The sequence below is a fragment of the Mobula hypostoma genome, chromosome 8 (genome assembly GCF_963921235.1).
Source record: "Mobula hypostoma chromosome 8, sMobHyp1.1, whole genome shotgun sequence".
Lineage (NCBI taxonomy): Eukaryota > Metazoa > Chordata > Chondrichthyes > Myliobatiformes > Myliobatidae > Mobula > Mobula hypostoma.
Window position 1 is genome coordinate 157293789 of NC_086104.1, and position 24056 is coordinate 157317844.

The 24056-nt window shown below is 45.8% G+C and overlaps 1 protein-coding gene across 2 annotated transcripts in view; it reads right to left on the reverse strand.

Moving 5' to 3' along the window:
• Window positions 1–286: 286 nt before the first annotated feature.
• The window catches only part of LOC134350301 (phytanoyl-CoA hydroxylase-interacting protein-like), a 78032-nt gene continuing 54262 nt past the window's right edge, over window positions 287–24056 (reverse strand). The window contains exons 2-5 of one of the 2 annotated variants that reach the window (XM_063055343.1): window positions 13033–13216; window positions 5863–6037; window positions 2362–2479; window positions 287–845 (exon numbers count right to left, since the gene is read on the reverse strand). In XM_063055343.1, the coding sequence (XP_062911413.1) occupies window positions 308–845; window positions 2362–2479; window positions 5863–6037; window positions 13033–13197 (996 nt within the window). In that variant the 5' untranslated portion in view covers window positions 13198–13216 and the 3' untranslated portion in view covers window positions 287–307. Of the gene's footprint in view, window positions 846–2361; window positions 2480–5862; window positions 6038–13032; window positions 13220–24056 lie in introns of both variants that reach the window. The other variant, XM_063055344.1, reaches the window with a different exon arrangement.

Genomic DNA, 24056 nt, shown 5'->3' on the forward strand with positions numbered 1-24056 from the left:
GATTGTGTCATGTTAGCACCTCTTGTAGACAGAAACTTCTTCAGCTCCTCCATTACTGTTGGCGCTTTGTAATTGCCCACCCCTTGTTTCCACATCTGGTTCAACATTAAATGAAGTATATTTAGGAGAACCCTCCAGCTAAACCTCTTTGCCCAATCCCTACGGTGTCTTGAAGGCTGTGTGCTCACAGTGTATCTGAACGTTGGCTTTGACTGCCCCAATTCCAACCCACCCCCCCGCATCCAGACCCTACCCCACCCCTCGCTACCCCCCTCCCAACCTCACCTCCACCTGCCCGACCTCCCTCCTAACGCCCCACGCTGATGTTACAGGTCTTGCAGCTCGGGTCCTTCTTGGCGTCGGCGGTGGAGAGGCTCATGAGCTGGTGGCCTCCGATCTCGCCAAGGGTGCCCAGGGTCAGGCTCACCGGCTGGGTGTAGATCAGTTCCAAGATGAGGTCCTGAGCGTGGTGGTAGACCAGCTGGCCGTCCGGCCCCTCCGCGCAGGTCAGGAAGCGGTTGTGGGCGCTGTCCAACAGCGGCAGCCGCTCCCGGCAGAAGAGGTCCCCGGCGGAGCCCTTGGGGGCCAGCACCAGGACGACGTAGTGGTAGGCGGTGTACATGCAGTAGAAGTCGGCGAAGTACAGGTTGGTGTTGCGGTTGAAGAGGTTCTCAGCGTCCACCTGGAAGCGCAGCCGGCCGTAGGGGGAGTCCATCGGCGGCTCCCCTGTGTTGAACTCGGTATTGCAACTGAAGAAGATGCCGTCCAGCGTGCCGTTGACCGGCGAGCCGTGGCTGCCGCTGCTGTCTTTCGGGTAGGGCTGCATCAGACCGCTGTGGTGCGTCCTGCAACAGGCAACGGCTCAGAGTGAGTCGGCAACAGAGCCCGAATGCCCCTCCACGCAGTAGCTACCGTGTGCTCTCTCCCCACCCCACCCACCCCACACCACCGCATACACAGTCTCATCAAACACCCCTTCCGGGATTGTTCAATATCGGCCAGGCACACCACCACACACAGTCATATCAGAATTCCCCTGGAAGGGTTCAGTATGGGTTAGATATAACCCCCAGCTCCCACCCTCATTCCCAAGCCTATGCACCGCATCTGGAAGGGTTCAGTGTCATCACACAGAAAGCCCAATACCTCCATATCACTGCACCCCCTCCCCCAGGGTTCAGTATGGGTTCGTTATGCATTTTCTTTGAGACACACCATGGATAGGTTCAATAAGGGTTAGATATAACCTCCCCTTTCTCTGTCCCATCACAAACACCATGGAAAGGATGAGAATGGGTTAGATATAAACCTTCTTCCACACTATCCCTGCCAATGCTTCCATGCCAGGTTCAGCAATATAAAATTCTCTCCACTCTATCCCATCTATCTCACCCACAGACATAAAAACTTTAGAGTATTATATAGACATTTGGTTAATTTACAAGACAGAAGATGTTATTAAACTTTAAAGAATGCTGAGATGAGAACAATGCCAGGCCTGAGGGACTGAGTCACAGGAAGACAGAGGACAGGCTTGGACTTTATTCCTCTGAGAGCGGGTCACTGAGGGGTGACCTTATGGAGGTGTATAAAATTATGAGGGGCATAAATAGGCTGAAGGCACTGTCTTTTTCCCAGGGAAAACTGAGACATGACACTGTGGAGATGCTGGAAAGCTTGAGGAACACCCATAAAATGCTGGAGGAACTCGGCAGGTCAGGCAGTGTCTGTGGAGGAGAATGAACAGTCAACATTTCTGACCGAGACACTTCAGCAGGACTGGGAATGAAAGGGTTATAAAAGGCAGGATTATAAAGTGGGTGTAGGGGAAGGATTACAAGTGGGCAGGTGATAGGTGAGACCAGGTGAGGAGGGTGGGGGTTGGGGAATGAAGTAATAAGCTGGGAGGTGAAGTAGGGGGAATCTGACAGGGGAGGGGAGGTGACTGGACCTTGGGGTAAAAGGAAGGAGGAGGGGCACCGGGGGGGGGGGGAGGTGATGGGCGGGAGAGAAGTGGTGAGAGGAGAACCGGAATGAGGAATGGAGAAAGAAAGAAGGGGGAGTGGGGAGAAAGTACTGGAAGTTAGAGCAGTCAATGTTCATGGCATCATGTTGGAGGCTACCTAGATGGAATATGTCCTTTTCTGGACGGGATGTTGCAGTATGGATACGATGCTGTTCTGAGGTGGAATGTAGGCAGCAGTTTCAACAAGCTCGGGGCTGGACATTATTGGTCCATTCTGGAACTCGGGCGACCAGCAGCAAAGAGCTGAAGGAGGGATGGGAATGGGACACAAAACAGAGACGTGAGGTTTGTACTTGATTCTGGGTCAAATCATGAGTGGGTAGTAAATATAATACCTTATGTAATCGAAGTATTCCTCGTGATGGTTCCGGTAGAAGACGGAGAACCTCAGCATACGCCCTGCAATTACTTCTGCCTTCTCCAGTAGCTGCTTCAAGTGGGCAGTGGAGTAATCTGCATGGGACACGTGCAGAGAGTTACGTATGTTCCATTCTACCCTCTCCTCCTATCTCGACGTTAATCTCCATCCATCTCCATCCCTGTCAGTTACCGTAGTGCTACTGAGCTGGTTGGACCTGGACTCACCCCTTGCATGAGACTTACACTTCTGCTTCAAGTCATGATGTTGGAGATAAGGGATTTCCTCAGGAGCTCCTGGGATGCTGAATGTTTGCACAGGTGGGAGTTCCCCATTGCCCAGAGCATAGAACAGTACAGGCTCTTTGGCCCATGATGCTATGCTGAACTTTTAACCTATTTCAAGATCTGTTTAACCCTTCCCTCCCACATAGCTCTCCATTTTTCTATCATCCATGTGCCCATCTAAATATCACTAATGTAATTGTCTCTACCACCACCCCTGGCAGCGTGTTCCACATACCCACCACGCTTTATAAAAAATCTACTCCAACATCCCTCCTTTATCTTCCTTCAATCACCTTAAAATTATTCACCCACCCCCCGCCCTCATTTAGTCATTTCCACCCTGGGAAAAAAGTCTTTGGCTGTCCGCTCTATCCCTCTTTTCATCTCGTACACCTCTATCATCCTCCTTCTCTCCAAAGAGAAAAGCCCTATCTCACTCAACCTCTCCTCAGTAGACATGCTCTCTAATCCAGGTAGCAACCTGGTGAATCTCCTCTGCACCCTCTCTAAAGTATGTGGGTGTATGTATATGTACAGTGTGTGTGTGTGTGTGACTGAATTTATGCCCCAACAGTCACTAATAGTGATTATAGTGATTTTTAAAAATACTCTTTCTGGGGTTTTATGTCAACAATGCCGTTTAGCAGCAGTGCTCCACAAATTGAAGGCGAGAAAATAGAACCTGACAAATGCTGTCACAGATGCTAGGTTTTAATATCTGCAGATTCCAGAGTCTTTTTGAATATTGACAGTCTGCAGTAAGACTGAGTTAACCTCATCGTAACCAGGGTCATCAGGAATTGTCTCATTAGGGTACAGTCAGCTATAGACACGGTTTACAACAAAAATCAAAGGTAAAGATTCAAATCAGAATCAATATCAGGTTTACTATCACTGATATTGTTATGGTGCATTCTGGATTTATGCAATATCATCATCTTCATCATCAGGTGCCATGCCCGGTTTGAGCTTTGACTGACATGACCTACATACTCCTGTTTCGGGTCAAGTGAATCAATTCATTGTTATTCATTTCCTGTTCTCTGGCTGCTATCCCCATCGTCATTTGTTTTTGTCTTCCTCTTGCTTTCTTCCCTTCAATCTTTCCCATAATTACCGTGCATTCTAACTCCTCTTTCCTAATCACATGTCCAATGAAGTTACGTTGCCTTTTCATGATCTCATACATTATTTCTCTTTTTGTGCTTGCTCTGTTCATGACATCCTCATTAGATATTCGTTTTGTCCATGATATTCTTTGCATCCTCCTCAAAACCACATCTCTGCTGCTTCAATTCGTTTCCTCATGTTACTAGATATAGTCCAACATTCTGTGCCATATAACATAACTGGATAAACGTAACATTTCAGTGCTCTGAGGCGGGTTGTCATGCCTAGTTTACTGTTGGTTAGTATACTCTTCATTCTCATAAAGGTGTATTTTGCCATCCCTGTTCTTCTTTTGATGTCCATGTCGCACCTGCCATCTGATGTCACCCAGCTTCCCAAGTAGCAAAAGTAATATAACAAACAATAATTTCAACAGGTGCCAGTCTTCAGACCTGAATGTGGATTGGAGACTGAATTTTAAATGCAACTCAGAACAATGATCTTCCTGGAGCTGCAAACTGGGGTTGAATGCAAACCAGGAAACACCCCATTCACCTGAGATGTCTGTATATGCATGAATGCAGCTCAGAGGCAGAGGTGGTTAACACTTATTTTGGGTGAGTTGGTGTGAAGATCTAGATGTTTGAAATTATGTGCAACTCAAAGAAAGCATTATGAATCCGTTGTAATTATAGACATTGTCCTGTTGTTACCTTTGTTCTTTAACATATAAAAATGTGATGTAATGTTGGGTCAGGAGGCCTCATTTTTCAAAGGTGTCTCCAGAATGATCCCTGCTTGTTTGTGCTGAATAAAATTCTTGATTGGTCAGGGCATGAATGGATACGGGGAGAAGGCAGGAGATTGCTGCTGAGAGGAAAAATGGATCAGCCACAATGGAATAGCGGAGCAGACTTAATGGGCCAAAATGGCTTAATTCTGCTCCTATATCTTATGGTCTTATACAGTATTGTATATCCACCAGCTTCAGTGTCTCTCCAGTGACTTTGATCACAGTCACAACAGGCATACGTCATGAAATTTGGTGCTTTGTAGCAGCAGTACATTACAGTACATAATAACAATAAAAACCTATAAATTACAACAAGAAGTCTATATAAAAATAAATTAAATAAGTAGTGCAAAAAGAGTGAAAAAATAGTAAGGCAGTGTTCATAGGTTCAATGTCCATTCAGAAATCTGTTGGCACAGGAGAGGATCCTCAATTGTTGAATGTGTGGCTTCGGGCTTCAAGATTAGCTTTATTTGTCCCATGTACGTATATCAAAGCACAGAGTGAAATGTGTTGTTTGTGTCAATGACAGTTACTGCTATTAAATGTAACTAAGATATAATCATTCATCATAAACTAATGTCATAGGTTCTAATAATAAAGGATCTGGTTGGTTACTGTCACAGAGGGTAACTCAGACTTTATCAGTTATGGTCACTGAGGTAACATTGCTCTGGTCAGGTCCTGTCACTGGGTGTAACTGAAATCTGGTTAGCCAGCAAAACTGTTCTAAAATCATAGGGACACAAGAAATGGGCATAACAGGCCACTTGGCCCTGGTGACTGTTCTACCGTTCATTGGGATCATAGTCGATCTTTTACCTGAAGGCCAGTTACCTGCACTATCCTAGATCCCTCATATCCCGATATCCAAATATCTATCTGTAATCTAGTGAAAGAATATAGAGCATAGGACAGAAAAGCACAGTATGGGCCCTTCGGCCCGCGATGTTGTGCTGACCTATCACCACCCTGCCACCTGCCCTCTTGTATTAGTCATATTAATCTAGATCAATAACTAGGATCTAGTGAACTATCACTACTGTAACAAGGATCAGGCCAGATGTCACCACTGCTATAATCAGTAACTATCATTGAACCCAACTAGGAAGTGTCATGGTTGGAGACTGAGAACTATGAGATAATGTCACCAGATATAACCAAGATCAGTTTGTTTACAAAACTGAGATCTGATTGATTATTGTCACTGGCTGTATCTGGGATTTCAACCCAATCGCTTTGGGTGTTTTCTGGTGTGTTTTGATGTACCCTGACCCACCCTGCTCACCTCCTGTGCAGAATTCCACCACCTCACTCCAGTCAGACACCAGGTACTCCCCGTCGCTCTGCTTGATGGCGACCTGTACGGCGACGCTGTACTCTGTGCGGGGGCTCAGGAACCAGTGGCCCCTCACTGTCATTGGCAGCGTCACAGCCTTTGCCACCAGTTTCGTGGGAACGTCCTGCAGGGGCAAGAGCATCAGGGTGAGTTTACGTGACCTTGGGTCATAGAAACATAGAAAACCTACAGCACAGTACAGGCCCTTCGGCCCACAAAGTTGTGCCTACCTTAGAAATTACCAGGCTTACCCATAGCCCTCTATTTTCCTAAGCTCCATGTACCTATCCAAAAGTCTCTTAAAAGACCCTATCATATCCGCCTCCACCACTGTTGCCGGCAGCCCATTCCACACATTCACCACTGTCTGAGTAAAAAACTTACCCCTGACGTCTCCTCTGTACCTACTCCCCAGCACCTCAAACCTGTGTCCTCTTGTGGCAACCATTTCAGCCCTGGGAAAAAGACCCTGACTATCCACATGATCAATGCCTCTCATCATCTTATACACCTCTATCAGGTCACCTCTCATCCTCAGTCGCTCCAAGGAGAAAAGGCCAAGTTCACTCAACCTGTTTTCATAAGGCATGCTCCCCAATCCAGCCAGCATCCTTGTAACTCTCCTCTGCACCCTTTCTATAGCTTCCACATCCTTCCTGTAGTGAGGCGACCAGAACTGAGCACAGTACTCCAAGTGGGGTCTGACCAGGGTCCTATATAACTGCAACATTACCTCTCAGCTCCTAAATTCAATTCTATGATTGATGAAGACCAATACACCGTATGCCTTCTTAACCACAAGGTGGTTACAGGTGGGTTGTTCGAGGTAGGTGTGTGGGACTGGGGCAGGGCTGACTACCCTTTGACCAAACACATGTATTAAATCACAAACACAAGAAAATCTGCGTTTGCTGGAAATCCAAGGCAACACACACAAAATGCTGGAGTAACTCCACAGTTCATCTGTGGAAGAGATGAAGGGTCTTGACCTGAAACATTGACTGTTTATTCCTTTCCATAAATGCAGTCTGACCTGCTGAGTTCCTCCAGCATTTTGTGTGTGTTGATATGTATTAAATCATCATTCTGCCAGAATTTTCAAAGCCTTGATGGAATTTAAGAAGCAGAACTGTGGAGGCTTGGAGACTATCTCTCAGTTGTACACATTCAGGTTAAGTCCCATCTGGAGATCAGACATCTTGTGCCAAGAGGGCTTAGCCTTCAAACAGATACCCCAGGACAATACTTCAAATTTCAAACCTCAAAGTACAGTTTTACCAAAGTCTGGAAATGTCACCATAAATTTCTTGCAGGCATTTACAGGAAAATAAAGTACAGCAGAATTTATGAAAAACTATACACAAAGAAATTCTGACAAGCAACTAACGTGCAAAAGAAGAAAAATTGTGCAAATACAAAACAAAACTGAGAACATGAGTTGTAGAATCCTTAAAAGTAAGTCAGGGAGCTTTGGATTTGGATCCCAAGATTAAGGGCCTTGCCATTAACAGTGTACTATTCCTTTACATTTGATATCTCAAAGTGTGACACCTCACACTGGGCCAGATTTAGCCAGATTAAACTCCATCTGCCATTTCTCCATCCATATGTGCAACTAATCTATGCCCTGCTGTATCCTTTGGCAATCTTCTACACTATCTACAACGCCGCCAATCTTTGTATCATCCGCAGGCCTGCTAAAGATAGCCAAGTGGTTTGCGTAACAATATAACAGTGCCAGCAATCAGCGACTGGGGTTCAATTCCCACCGCTGTGAGAAGTTTGTATGTTCTCCCTAAGGTGGTGTGGGTTTCCCGTGGGTGCTCTGGTTTCCTCCCACATTCCAAGGATGCACAAGTTAGGGTTAGTAAGTTGTGGGCATGCTCTTTCTTCCCTCTCCCTCCCTCCTCCTCTCCTCCTCACTCTCTCCCTCTGTCTCTCTCTTTCTCCGTCTCCCTCACTGTCTCCCTCTCCCTCACGCTCCCTGTCTCTCACTTTCCCTGTTTCTCTTCCTCTTTCTCCCTCTCCCCCTCACTCTGTCTCTCTTCCTCTGTGTCTCTTTCTTTCTTCCCCTCACACTCTCTCTATCTCTTTCTTTCTCTCCCTTCCTCACCCTCTCTTTCTCTCCCCCACTCACTCCTGCTCTTAATCTCTTTCTCTCTTTATCTCTCCCTCTTTTTGTATATCCTCCCTCTTTCACTGTATCTCTCTGTCTGTCTGTCACTTTTCTCTCCCCAGCTTCCATCTCTGACTAACTATCTCTGTGTGTCTCTTTTGGCCTTTTGTATTCTCTCCCTTTCTGTCACTCTGTGCTTGTGTTAAAACCCAGTACCTCCCGAGCTCTGGAAGCAGAGGATGTCTTCGGCGGTGATGGACAGTGAAGTATCAGATCTCTTGGTACCTTGCACTTGCAATAAAAACTGAAGCGAAATTCTTCCACAAATTCAGATGTAGTTTCCAAGGCAACACTTGTTCATAGTACAATTTATTATTTAGTTTGAATACGGGTTAAGCCAAGAGGGAGAAATATATTAGCGGTTCACAAATGCAAGCACCCTCATATCCCTTAATACCCTGTTATGTGGATTCTTCGCAAGTCACGACATTAAAACAGCAGGAATACTGACCTTTCAAATGTTTGAAGAATCAGTGAGTCAGGATTGAAATGTGTCTCAATGCACAGGACCATCTTAGATCTGGTCTTGTACAACGAAACAGGTAAAATACATTCATAGAAACATAGAAAATAGGTGCAGGAGTAGGCCATTCGGCCCTTGGAGCCTGCACCGCCATTCAGTATGATCATGGCTGATCATCCAACTCAGAACCCTGTACCAGCCTTCCCTCCATACCCCCTGATCCCTTTAGCCACAAGGGCCATATCTAACTCCCTCTTAAATATAGCCAATGAACTGGCCTCAACTGTTTCCTGTGGCAGAGAATTCCACAGATTCACCACTTTCTGTGTGAAGAAGTTTTTCCTAATCCCGGTCCTAAAAGGCTTCCCCTTTATCCTCAAACTGTGACCCCTCATTCTGGACTTCCCCAACATCGGGAACAATCTTCCTGCATCTAGCCTGTCCAATCCCTTTAGGATTTTATACGTTTCAATAAGATCCCCCCTCAATCTTCTAAATTCCAGAGAGCATAAGCCTAGTCGATCCAGTCTTTCATCATATGAAAGTCCTGCCATCCCAGGAATCAATCTGGTGATCTTTCTTTGTACTCCCTCTATGGCAAGATGCAGGAAATCCAAAGCAATACACACAAAATGCTGGAGGAACTCAGTAGGTCAGGCAGCATCTATGGAGGGGAATAAACGGTCAACATTTTGGGCCGATACCCTTCATCAGGAGTCTGTTACTCTCGATGGCCTCTTTATAAGTAACACATGTACGCCTGCTCGTTAATGCAAGTATCTAATCAGACAATCATGTGGGAGCAACTCCACGCATAAAGGCATGCAAATATGGTCAAAAGGTTAAGTTATTCAAACCAAATCAGAATGGAGGAGAAAAGTGACTTTGACTGTGGAATGATTATTGGTGCCAGATGGGGTGACTTGAGTATCTCAGAAAATGGGATTTTATTTATTGATTTATTTATTGACATACAGTGTGGAATAGGCACCTCCGGCCCTTTGACCCACACTGCTCACCAATCCCTCGATCTAATCACGAGACAATTTGCAATATCAAATGGTAGGTCTTTAGAATGTAGGAGGAAACTGGAGCACCCGGAGGAAACCCATGGTGGCCACAGGGAGAACGTACAAACTCCTTACAGGCAGTGGCGGGAATTGAACCTGGGTCACCCGCACTGTAAAGCATTGTGCTAACCACTACGCCACTGTGCCTTCCCACCATCTCGTCCCACGTTGTCCATGCACAACAGTCTCTAGAGTTAGAGGGAGTGATACGAGAAACAAAAAAAAAAATCCAGTGATCGGCTGTTCTGTGGGCATAAAATGCCTCGTTAATGAGAGATTCCAACTGAAGGGTCTCAGCCTGAAATATTAACTGTTTATTCCCTCCATAGATGCCGCCTGACCTGCTGAGTTCCTCCAGCATTTTGTGTGTGTTGCTTGGGTGAAATTAACAATCTTCGAGTTAGGGATCCTCTTGGAAAGAGTGATTAAAGATTCAAGATTGTTTATTGCTGTTCTTCAGTATACAAGTGTGAAGGAGAACAAAATGATTCAGATCTGATGCAGCATTAAAAACCCCTATAAGCATAAAGAATACAATAAAAACACAATAAATGTAAATATAAAAGTGATCCTATAAAACAGAATGTTATTACTGATTGTATGTACAATACATAAAGTGGTAGCAGAGTGGAGGTACGTCTCTACCAAATGAGGTGTAAGGCATTCCTTCACTCCGCTAGCCTGCAGGTCACCCTTGGGCGATATAAAGTGACATATGTGATGTGTATGTAGTGGTGGAGGGGAGAGTTAACAGGTGGAGGTGTTAATTAGCTTGTCGCCTTGGGGGAAGTATTTTTGAGTCTCATATGGAGGCTCTGTAGTCTCATTCCCGATGGGAGTGGGACAAACAGTTCCTGAGCAGGGTGGGTGGGATCCTTCATGATATAGCTCGCCTTTCCCAGGCACCTTTCTGTATATGTGTCCTTGACAGCAGGTAGGTTAGTGCCAGTGATGGGCTGGGCATGTGTAAAGGTCTGATCACAGCTTGATTGAATTTCTCATGCAGATAGAGGGTTTGATAGTTTGATCTAAAGCAGGGCGTTCCCAACCTTTTGTGTGCCATGGACCAATGCCAGTAAGCAAGGTGTCTGTGGTCCCCAGATTGGGAAGCCCTGATCTAAAGAGATAAGCGAATGTAGGATAACGTGTAGAATGTGGCTCTGCTGCTATTAATGAGGATCCTGTCCATTGATAAGATATCTGGAAAGGAGTTGTGAGCTTGAATCTAATCAGGGATCAGAGTAGATCAGAATCAGGTTTCATATCACCGGCAAATGTGTGAAATTTGTTAACTTTGTAACAGCGGTACTATGCAATACTTGATAATGCAGAAAAGAACTGTAAATTACAGTAAGTATGACTGTAGAGCGGCAGGCACCGGTTATGTTGCAGTTCATCATCTGCACGGAGATTTTTTAAAAATCCCACATGAATCGCTCCATTAGACAACAAATGAATGCGGCGTGATGGTGTTAGATGTAAAGTGGGAGATGTCAGATAGGAAGGCATTACATAATTAAGGTGCATTGTCCCAGTGAGTTGATTGAATGATTTGCTACCCGCACTCCGCAACAGGGGATGGGGGCGGGCTGCAATCAGGTTTCTAGTTCAAAACCGAGACCCAGACCTACACCCGAGTTCCGCGCCCTTGCTGCGGTCGAGTGCTGTAGGGCAACGCCGGTTCCTTCCCTCTCTGCCGGCCAGATGGTCTGTTAGAGCTGATCACACTCACACATACTCACACTTGTACACACACACACACACACACACACACACACAATCAATCTCTCTCTCTCACACACACACACACACACACACACACAGCTCTGCACCTGTCCCAGTGTGACAGCCAGCTCGTCTCCCCGCCGGCAGCTCTCCGTCCATCTGCAGCCTCTATAACTGGCCATCCCTCCCGCATCGCCCAGCCCTGATGCTGGCAGTGCCACGGAGGAAACGCAGCCAGAGCCAGCGCGAACCCACACCCTCCGCGGGGAGAACGTGGTGGGCGGGCATCCGGAGAGAGTCCAGGCGCCCCCGGCGGCCTGCAACCCGCCGGGTCCGAATGCCACATTCACCGAGCTGATCCCTCACTAACAAGGCTCGTTAGACAGCCGGACTGACCGGCGCTGTCTTGTGCCACCTCTCTGCCTTAGTCTCTCTCACTCACACACACGATGGAACCTCTGCGCAAATGGGTTGACATTTCCATTAGTATCTTTACTATGAAGGATTTCAAAGACTTCTTGTGACAATCACCGAGAAGGTGTCATCTAAAATGCAAACCTATTATTTTCTCCTGCCTTAGCATTTCTAAACCTGCCTCTGTTAATCTGTCTCTCCCGCTGTGTACCTAGGTTCGTTCTCTCTCTCTCTCTCACTCTCTCACTCTCTCTCACTCACTCTCTCACACTTTGCCATTTCTCTATTGCTGACCTGCTTATCTTCTCTTCCTCACACACCCTGCTTTGCTCCCCACTCTCGACCTCTCTCCCTCTCTCTCTCTCTCTCTCTGACACTCTTTGCCTTGCGCTCTCTCTCTCTCTCTCTCACTTTCAGCTTTGCTCCCCTCTCTCTCTCTGATGCACTCTAATTCAGTGACCCGGGTTCAATTCCCGCCGCTGCCTGTAAGGAGTTTGTACGTTCTCCCCGTGAGCGCGTTGGTTTCCTCCGGGTGCTCCAGTTTCCTCCCACAGTCCAAAGCCCTACCGGTTGCTAGGTTACTTGGTGATTGTAAATTGTCCCATGATTAGACCAGGATTAAATTGGGTGATTGCTGGACAGCAAGGTTTGAAGGGCCAGATCTCAATAAATAAATTAAAAATGATTATATGTCACTTCTGTGCTGTATCATAACTTTGTGAAGATATACACTGGGTGTAGTTTAATTAATAAATAAAGATGATGAAGTGTATATCAGTAATCGGGGTGCTATGGTAGGGTAGTGGTAAACACAACCGCTCGACAGTACCAGTGGCCCAGGTTAACCCGCCACTGTCTGCAAAGAGTTTGTACATTCACCCCGTGACCACATGGGCTTCCCCTAGGTGCTCTGGTTTCCTCATTTAGACCAAAGACACGGCAGTTGGTAAGTTAACTGGTCATTGCAGATTGTCCTATGATTAAGCTAGGGTTAAATTGGACATTGCTGGGCAGTGTGTCTCGAAGGGCCGGAAGAGCCTATTCCGTGCTGTATCTCAATAAATTAAACAGAAATGAATAATATAATTAATAATGGGGACCATTAATGAATTAAGATTAAAGACAGAAAATAGATTTTAATGCGTTAATAGTTAATAAATAAGGATTTAGAAGTGTATATCTGTAAGGGGGACTGTGAAAGTTCTGGGTTGTGTTTCATAGCAATTAGCCCATGTTCTTCTAGGGAACAGGATTCCAACCGGTAACCTTACCCGGTGTTTGAACTTGTTGGAGTCTTTGTTTTCCTTCTTGTTGAGGTCCACAAAGTAATGTGTGATGCGCTCCCTGTCTTTCACATCCGTCTCCCAGCAGATCTTGAAGGAATCGCAGGTGATGTTGGTGATCTTGATGTTGCGGGGAGTGGACAGAAGCTCCATGTTGTGTTTTCTCTCTGTGCTGCTGGTGGAGGGCAGAGGAAATGTCAGTTATAATACTCCGCTCTGATTAGGGAGATGTGCAAAATGAAATGACTCTTAATGATTCACGTTGAGCGGCAAACAAGTTCTGGACGTTTGCTACATTAATGCATCCCAACATCCCACAGTGTTGAGTCAATGTTAGAAGTACACCTTCATGGTCAGAGGATGCAGGGTGACACAGTAGTGTAGCGGTTAGAACGATCGCTGTACAGAACCGGCGGTCACCAGCTGGGGTTCAATTCCCTCGGCTGTCTGTAAGGACCTTGTATGTTCTCCCCGTGACCGCATGGGTTTCCTCCGGGGGCTCCGGTTTCCTCCCACAGCCCGAAAAAGGTACAGGTTAAGCCTGGTAAATTGTGGGCATGCTATGTTGGCGCCAGAGGTGTGGTGACGTTTGCGGGCTGCCCCCAGCACAGTCCTTGCTGCTGATTTGACACAAACAACACATTTCACTGAATGTATGCTTTAATGGACATGTGGTCATTAAAGCAAATCTTTAAGTATCTGTCATCTTTAGACCTTTAGAATTTGAGCCAGCCTGCTACGCCTTCACCAAACCCGTGCTGTCAGTGAAGTTGGCCAGCACCAGAGGAAGTCTGGAGCTTCCAGAGCCATCTGGGGATGGACAGCCAGGGATCTGCAGTGGCTTCTTGTATAATGGCTACTCAGCGCCCTTTTCATCAGCCACTGGAAGACGCTGGGCCAAGTTGTTTCCATAGGGGGTGGAGTGTTATGGACCACGTACAGGCAGAAGAGATTTCGTTCAATTCAACATTGGCTTTTTGGGCAGAAGGGCCTGTTTCTGTGCTGTACTGTTCTTTATTGGGTACTCCTGTACACCTAACACAAATCGCACATGATGTAATGCACACATTAACGCAAATATCTAACTTGCCAATCATTTGGTGTAGTGTTTCAGGGGAACATGAGGAGGAACATCTTCGCTCAGAGGGTGGTGAAAGTGTGCAATGAGCTGGCAGTGCAACTGGTGGATGCGGGGTTGATTTCAACATTTAAGAGAAATTTGGTTAGGTAAATGGATGGGACGGGTATGGTTCAAGTACAGGTCAATAGGAGTAGGCAGATTAATGGTTTGGCATGGATTAGATGGGCTGAAGGGCCTGTTTCTGTGCTGTAGTTTTCTATGACTATAACTAATCATGTTGCAGTGACTCAGTGCATAAAAGCACACAGACATGGTCAAGAGGTTCAGTTGCTGTTCAGTCCAAACAGAATGGGGATGAAATGGGGTGGAACTGTAGCGTGGCAGTTGGTGTATTGGAGTTCAGAGTTCAAATCCTCTGTAAGCAAGTCTGTACATTCCTTTCTGTGTGCGCATGGGTTTCCTCTGGTTTCTGATGTTTTGCTCCACAGTATGGGCTACAGCAGCAGATGACCACAAACCTAACACTCAGTGCTCACTTTATTGAGTCCAGGAGGTACCTAATTAAATGGACACTGAGTGTAAGTTCTGCGTAAGTGGAGATTTGAAGGGGAAGGGTTAGAGCAGGGAGATCGTGAGGAGTTAAGGAGAATTTGGAGCCATGAAGACAGCCAGTTGTGGGCTGTGACCCTTCAGCGATACACCCTGAGTTATCATCTGCTGAATATGACATTTGCATGACCCTGGTTGTAGGGTTAGCCTTAATCGGGGTACTTAAAATCTGAACTGACACATGGCATGCTAATCTAATCCTATCAATTTCCTTCTGTGATATTATTGTCAGCTATTGGCCTTTAATTAGAAAGTACAGAAGTACGGTTCCATCTTAAAAATATTGATCGTGGTATATTTGAACTCATGCTGACCCAATGGTATTGGCCATTTTTTTAAATGTAATATAATCACGGAGGGAACTTAATTAATGACCTGGCGTGGTGTACTGATGCCAAAGCCTCTAGGCAGTATAATTACTAATAATGGGTTCAAGGACAAGAGTTAATCTTCCAAACAGAAACCATCAAGGTGGCTTGTAACTTTTTTGGAACATGTCCATTAAGTGATGTTGCACTCAGTGGAAGAATGCATAATGAATCAGCTATTTACAATTACTGTTTTCACATGAAGTTGCAATTATATGCCAGTAATGTGGAATTATTAACCAGGATAATAAAGTAAAGAATCTGGGTGGCTGATGGAAGGAGTTTATTATTTAGGAAATCAGATTATTAAAAGAAGGTAGTGGGGACAGGGTGCGTTTGAGGTGGCATGGTAACGTAATGCTATTACAGTACCAGAGACCCGTAATGCAATTACAGTACCAGAGACCTGTAACACTATTACAGTACCAGAGACACTATTACAGTACCAGAGACCCATAACGCAATTACAGTACCAGAGACCCGTGTTCAACTCCTGTCGCTATCTGTAAGGTGTTTGTACTTTCTCCCCATGACCACATGGCAATTCCTCCCACATTCCAAAGACGTACGGGTTAGGGGTAGTGAGTTATGGACGTTCAATGTTGGTGCTGGAAATGGGGCACATGCCAAATTCCTGAGCCTTCTGAGGAAGTAGAGATGAGACTGAGCTTTCTTAGGCATGGTGTCTACACATGATTGGGCCAGGAAAAGTCAGCAGTGGTAATATTTACTCCTAGGAGGTTGAAGCTCTCAACAATCCATACCCAAGGTGAGTGAGGCTTCAGAGTCAGAGGTGGAGTGACCTCAGGGACAGCTTCTATCCCACTGGGGGGAGCCTGAGCAGAAGGTGTGAGAGACGTTAAGATATTGGGCGGCAGGGTGAGAGATGGTGGGTGGATAGTGGAGGGCTGGCAGTGAGTGAGGGACAAGGGTGAGATTGTTGGCTTCAGAGGGTGAGTATTAAGGGAGGGGATAGGCGGACTCAAAGGCATAGAGATCTCAGGTGTGGTGGGGGAATTGGCGGCTGGCAACTCCAGGAGTGATTGGGATGTGTGAGTGAGAGGTAGTGTCTGGGGGATGTGTGGAAAGAGTGGCTCAGTAGATGAGAAGGTAGGGGAAGGTGCTGGGATGGGAAGAGGATCTGTAAAAGACTGGTAAAGACAAATGTAGGTCCCCTACAGACAGAAACAGGTGAATTGATTATGGGGAGCAAGGACATGGCAGACCAATTGAATAACTACTTTGGTTCTGTCTTCACTAAGGAGGACATAAATAATCTTCCAGAAATAGTAGGGGACAGAGGGTCCAGTGAGATGGAGGAACTGAGTGAAATACATGTTAGTAGGGAAGTGGTGTTAGGTAAATTGAAGGGATTGAAGGCAGATAAATCCCCAGGGCCAGATGGTCTGCATCCTAGAGTGCTTAAAGAAGTAGCCCAAGAAATAGTGGATGCATTAGTGATAATTTTTCAAAACGTATAAAATCCTAAAGGGATTGGACAGGCTAGATGCAGGAAGATTGTTCCCGATGTTGGGGAAGTCCAGAACAAGGGGTCACAGTTTGAGGATAAAGGGGAAGCCTTTTAGGACCGAGATTAGGAAAAACTTCTTCACACAGAGAGTGGTGAATCTGTGGAATTCTCTGCCACAGGAAACAGTTGAGGCCAGTTCATTGGCTATATTTAAGAGGGAGTTAGATATGGCCTTTGTGGCTACGGGGATCAGGGGGTATGGAGGGAAGGCTGGTGCAGGGTTCTGAGTTGGATGATCAGCCATGATCATAATAAATGGCCGAATGGCCTACTCCTGCACCTATTTTCTATGTTTCTATGTTTGTCTCCTGTCATTTGTGACCCCCTTGATGATCTTAATCTGAATGTATGCAGGATTCAATCATTAAAACAAATGTTTGGAAACTAAAATACTTTATCTCTTGTTGCCATGGCGATGATAAATCTCTCAGAAGAGGAATGCTGATTATAAAGAAATATCTCACACAGGTTCAGCCTCTCAGTGTTTGAACCTTTACTCATTACTTCTTTTCCACGTTGTATGGCAAACACCTTTAAGATGCCTCACGTTGCTCGTGTTCCATCTTTTAAGATCAGATTCTTTTGTTTATCACACATACATCAGCACGCAGTGAAGTGCGCCATTTGTGTTAACAACCAAGACAACCTAAGGATGTGCTGGGGGCAGCCCGCAAGGGTTTCCCCACGTTCTGGCACCAACAAAGCATGCCCACAATATTCAGTAGAACAACAACCCCTTTCATCACGCACACACCCCACCCATACACACACTCTCACACTCTTCCGACCCTGGGCTCGGATGCCTCCGGGCTTCCAGCCTCCACTGGGCTCCTGGACTCGCAGATATCTGGCCTATGACTCCCCCAGTGGGCTCTCGACTCGCCATCGGTTCTCAACTTCCAGACTTCCAATCAACCTTCGAGCTTCAATGGGATTTAATTTACCAACTTTATGCTCCCAAGTTCACTTCCCTAATACTACGGATCACACTGTTGACTTGCTTCCTTGCTGGAAGTTTTCATCTCACTACCCATCCATCATCGAGCATTCAGGTTGTTCCCTTTCTCCCAAATTGCCCTATGAAGGTATAGTCCGTGAATTATGAGGACGCAGAACTGGTTTGAACCTGAAATTCTGCTTCTCTCTCTCCACAGATGCTGCCTTACCCGCTGAGTGCTTCCACCATTTACAGTTTTATTTCAGATTTCTAGCCTCTTTAGTCTAAGTTTTGATTTTTAAGATTTAAGGTTCATTTAATATCAGCGAATTTCAGTATACAACCTGAAATTTGTACTCTCCACAGACAGCCACAAAACAAGAAACCCCATAGAATGAATGATAGAAACATTGAAGCCCCAAACCACCCCCATCCCTCCCATCGCACAAACAAACGCAAAAGCCCCCAAAGAGACCCTGATCTTGAGTTCAACAAAACTACAGGCCATAACCCAGCTGTTCAGTATCTCAGGCTCTCTCTCACCAGTGAGGGAGAGAGATGTCACTTCTGCAACAGAGAGGGTGGGACACCAGCAACTCGCCGTTTTTGATTCTGATTTCCTATTGCTTGAAGAAGCTCTATTAATACCAGCCTTTGGCACCAATGAGTCCCCTCCCTCCCTCTATCCCACCCTCTCCCCCTCTCATATCCATCAGCTCTCCACACTCAGTCACTGATTAAATTGAATCACGGAGTGAAATGGTATGAAAGCAGACCCTTCAGCCCAGTGAATATGTGCTGGTCGTCAAGGACCCATTTCTGCTGGTCCCAGTTTCCATTCCTGTCAACCATCCTTAGATTCTACAGTTAAGGACTACTATACCCATATACCTGTACCTTAAGCGATAGCATTGGAGTGTAGTGGTTAGCACAACATTACTACAGCACCAGAAACCCAGGTTCAATTCCCACCATGGTCTTTAAGGAGTTTGTACATTTTCCCCATGATGACGTGGGTTTCCTCTGGGTGATCCAGTTTCCTCCCATAGTCCAAAGACATATAGATAGGTTAAAAGGATCTAGTGCTTTCCCAGTGTTTATGAAGAGTAAATTCTTCTCGGGCTTCCAGCTGGGTACAGGTATCGATTATAACTGATGTTTCAATGACAAACTCTGCCATTTTCATCAGGGATGATGCCTGGGCATGTCTAGTCCAGTGGCATTTATACCCCCGTCAACTGTCCCTCCTGATTGGTTAGTCCTCATCCAACCAGGTTTCTGCTCTCTCATCTTGTTTACAATTGAGTTCCAGTTCTTACTTTGTTAACATTTTTAATGAAAACGATGCGGAGAGTCTCCATGAGGAAATATCAGGAAAGTTGAGGAGAAATGTAAAAAAGTAATAAATGTGATGAGATGTTTGACTGATAGGGAATGGGGAGCAAGTTGTTCAGCTTTGAAGAGAATGTATGTGGCTTTAGTAAGATCTGTATTGGATTATGGAAATATAGTATATGGATCAGCAGCTAGGTCTCTTATAAGGAAACTGGATGTGATTCAGGCTCAGGCCTTGAGAGTGTGCAGTGGGGCTTTTAAAATGTCACCAGTGTCAGCACTACAGGTAGAAATGGGAATAATGCCTTTGGAACTAAGAAGGATGCAACTGATGGCAAACTACTGGGCTAACTTGCAGGGGCACAATGATTCTCACCCTACTAAAGGAGTGTTGCAGGAGTGTCGGGAAAATGGGAGGTTTCAGAGGGATACCTTTAGTCGGGTAGGGAATGATATCGCGAAAGAATGTGGAGTGTTTGATCTGAGGATAAGTCCTTCAGTAGTTTATCCGGTTGTAGCTCCATGGAAGCTTGTATGGCCTGACATAGACTGGCATTTGTTAGAGGTAAAAAGGAAAGAAAGATATAAAACAGATTTGGTAAATGCATTTAACTGTCATGTGATGGAAAAGTATAGTGATTATACTCACATTTATACGGATGGTGCGAAGGCACCTGAAACAGGAGTGACAGGGTTTGGGGTGGTAATACCACCAAAAGAAATTGGAATCAGCAGAAGAACATCTAATGAGTTAGGGGTGTTTACAGTGGAGATGCTGGCGGTGTTGGTTGCGTTGCAATGGGTGCAGAAATCCAGACAAGTCAAAGCATTGATATGTTCAGATTCATCCTCAGTTCCAGCAAGTTTAAGGTCTTTTCACACAAACAGTCGGCGAGATGTACTTTATGAAGTCCTTCAGTTAGTTACAAGAATTGCAAATCAGGGAGGTCAGGTAAAATTTCTATGGGTTCCAGCACATGTAGGGGTGAAGGGGAATGAGAGGGTGGATGAGTTGGCAAAGAGGGCGGTAAAGAAAGAAAATGTGGAAATGCACATTAGTATCAGTAAAGCAGAGGTTAAGTGTGTAATCTGGGAAAAAGTCAACCGAATGTGGCAAGAAAGATGGGACAGGGAGGGGAAAGGGAGGCTTTTATATCAAATACAAAAGAGTGTTGCAGTTACTAGGGTAGGTAATGGAAACAGAAGAGAGGAAACTGTGTGGACTAGGTTAAGGCTGGGGCACTGTGCATTAAACAAAACATTGAAAATGATAGAGAAACACCAGACAGGATTGTGTGAGGAATGTCAGGAAGAGGAGTCAGTAGAACATGTAGTTTTGTGTTGCAGGAAGTATGGGATACAGAGAGAGATGATGAGAAATAAATTAAGGGAGTTGGGGATGCAGGATTTCACATTAAAAGGGTTGCTGGGCATGGGTGAGAGAGCACAAGTCCGGGTATTTTTAGCGTTTTTAAGGGGTACAGGGGTTTTTTATAGAATATGACGAATAAACAGGAATAGGATACTAGGATGGTCAAAGATGGGAGGGTGAAGTGTAGGTTTGTATATATGTGTGTGTGTGTGTGTGTGTGTGTGTGTGTGTGTGTGCGCCCGCGCGATTGGGTGAAGGGATTTAGAATGTATGTCTAGTGCACATTCTGGAGCAGAGGGTGGCGGTAATGCACCATTAAGCTGGATGCCAACCGCCGTGAAACAAGATACAGACAGACAGAATAAATGCAATAGAGTTTTACAAAAAAACATACATATAGAGACTTAGACTGATAACCACCAATGTGGAGGAAACAGGGGCACACAGGAAGTCACAGAGGGATCATGCAAACTCCGCACAGAGTTTGGAGGTGAGGTCAATAGAGCTCTGAGGTAGTGGCTGTACTAGATGAATCACTGTGTCAATAGACAATAGGTGCAGGAGTAGGCCATTCAGCCCTTCGAGCCAGCACCACCATTCACTGTGATCATGGCTGATCATCCACAATCAGTACCATTTTCCTGCCTTCTCCCCATATCCCTTCACTCCGCTATTTTTAAGAGCTCTATCTAACTCTTTCTTGAAAGAATCCAGAGAATTGGCCTCCACTGCCTTCTGAGGCAGAGCATTCCACAGATCCACAACCCTCTGTGTGAAAAAGTTTTTCCTCAACTCCATTCTAAATTGTCTACCCCTTATTATTAAACAGTGGCCTTTGGTTCTGGACTCCCCCAACATCGGGAACATGTTTCCTGCCTCTAGTGTGTCCATTCCCTTAATAATCTTATATGTTTCAATCAGATCCCCTCTCATCCTTCTAAATTCCAGTGTATACAAACCCAGTCGCTCCAATCTTTCAACATATGACAGTCCCACCATCCCAGGATTTAACCTTGTGAACCTACGCTACACTCCCTCAATAGCTAGAATGTCCTTCCTCAAATTTGGAGACCAAAACTGTACACAGTACTCCAGGTGTGGTCTCACCAGGGCCCTGTACAACTGCAGAAGGACCTCTTTGCTCCTATACTCAATTCCCCTTGTTATGAAGGCCAGCATGCCATTAGCTTTCTTCACTGCCTGCTGTACCTGCATGTTTGCTTTCAGTGACTGATGAACAAAGACACCTAGATCTCGTTGTACTTCCCCTTTTCCTAACTTGACACCATTCAGATAGTAATCTGCCTTCCCGTTCTTGCCACCAGAGTGGATAACCTCACATTTATCCACATTAAACTGCATCTGCCCACTCACCCAACCTGTCCAAGTCACCCTTCATTCTCATATCATCCTCCTCACATTTCACACTGCCACCCAGCTTTGTGTCATCTGCAAATTTGCTAATATTACTTTTAATCCCTTCATCTAAATCATTAATGTATATTGTTAATAGCTGCGGTCCCAGAACCAAGCCTTGCGGTACCCCACTAGTCACTGCCTGCCATTCTGAAAAGGACCCATTAATCCCTACTCTTTGTTTCCTGTCTGCCAACCAATTTTCTATCCATGTCAGTACCCTACCCCCAATACCATTTGCTCTAATTTTTCCCACTAACCTCCTATGTGGGACCTTATCAAAGGCTTACATGCAGGCGATTTTCTGATGGCTATGAAATTGCCCATCTGTGGATCTGCATATTTGGAGATGTCATGGTTTGGGAGTTTATTTCGAGAGAGCTGTTGCCATCTTAGCAAATCCAATATGAAAAGCTAATTGCTTTAATACTTTTCCCATTATGTCCGTGTCCGGAGATGAAAGAGGGAAAAGAGTGAAGCCAACATGAGCTACACTGATCTCTTCAGCAACACACACACAAAGTGCTGGAGGAAATCAGCAGGTCGGGCAGCATCTATGGAGGGGAGTGAACAGTTGATGCTTTGGGCTGAGGCCCTTCATCAGGGGTGGAAACGAAGGGAGCAGCATCCAGAAGAAGAAGGTGGGGAGAGAGAGAAAGAATACAAACCGGCAGGTGATTGGTGAGACCAGGTGAGAGGGAAGCTGGGCAGCTGGGGGAGGGAGGGTGAAGTAAGAAGCTGGGAAGTGATAGGTGGAAGAGGTAAAGGGCTGGAGAAGAAGGAATCCTATTGAAGAGGGGAGTGGAGCATGGGGCACCAGAGGGAGGTGATGGGCAGGTTAGAAATCCAGAGTAACACACACAAAATTTTGGAGGAACTCAGCAGGTCATCTATGGAGGGGAATAAACTGCTGATGCTTTGGGCTGAGACCCTTTGTCAGGATTGGGAAGGAAAGGGGTAGAAGCCACAATAAGAAGATTGGGGGAGGGGTAGGATTACAAGATGGCGCCTGATAGGTGAGGAAAAATGCGGTTTAAGGTAAGAGGAAATAAACAGGATCTGAGGGGCAGGTTCATCAGGACCAGAAAGGAAGGGAGCCACTTCTGGCTTCTGCCCCCTTCCTTTTCAGTCGTGATGAATGGTCTTGGCCTGAACTGTCAACTGCTTATTCCCCTGCCTGACCTGCTGAGTTCTCAAAGGAAAGAAGGTGAGATTTAGTTGTAAATCTGAACAGAAACATAGAGTGAAATGCATTTTTGTTACCATCGGTTTTGTGATGTGCTGGGGGCAGCCTGCAAGTGTCACCATGCTTCTGGCACCAACATAGCCTGCCCACAACTCACTAACCCTCATGGTACGTATTTGGAATGCAAGAGGAAACCCTCCTCTTCCTCTTTCTCCTCTGGTCCATTATCCTCTCCTATCAGACTCCTTCCTCTCCAGCCCTTTACCTTTCTACACACCTGGCTTCACCTATCACCTTCTAGCAATCCTCCTTCCCCTCCTCCCATCTTTTTATTATGACATCTTCCCTCTTCCTTTCCAGTCCTGAGGAAGGGTCTCAGCCTGAAATGTCGACTGTTTATTCCCCTCTGTAGATGCTGCCTGACCTGCTGAGTTCCTCCAGTGTTTTGTGTGTGTTGCTCCGGATTTCCAGCATCTGCAGAATCTCTTGTGTCTTTGATCTCTTCAACCTGTTCAGTGTGGACACCGACTCAAATATCAGTGAACACAAGCAGCAGCAGGAAAGAAGGTCAGGACCTTGTACTAATAGAGGAATATAATAGTGGGATAGTTACTGGAGAAGGCCAGTGAGACAGGCGTGGTGCCTGGGGTCAGCAGCCAATGACAAAGAGGGAGGATTGAGAACAGAAGGAGAGGTATTACTGGACTCAAGTGCTTGGGAGAGGAATGGAGTCATAGAGCACTGCAGCACAGAAACAGGCCTTTCGGCCCATCTTGTCCGTGCCAGACTAAAATCCTGGCTAGTCGCATTGACCTGCACCTGGACCACTGCCCTCCAACCCCTCCCATCCATGTACCCCTAAACATTGAAATCAAACCTGCATCCACTACTTCAGCTGGCAGCTCGTTCCACACTCTCACAGCACTCTGAGAGAAGAAGTTCCCCCTCATGGTCCCCTAAATATTACACCTTTCACCCTTCATCTACAATCAGTGTCCACTTTATTAGTTACACCTGTACACCTGCTCGTTAATGCAAATTTCTAATCAGCCAATCATGTGGCAGCATCTCAATGCATAAAAGCATGCAGATGTGGTCAAGAGGTTCAGTTGTTGTTCAGACCAAACATCAGAATGGGGAAGAAATGTGATCGAAGTGACTTTGGCCATGGAATGAT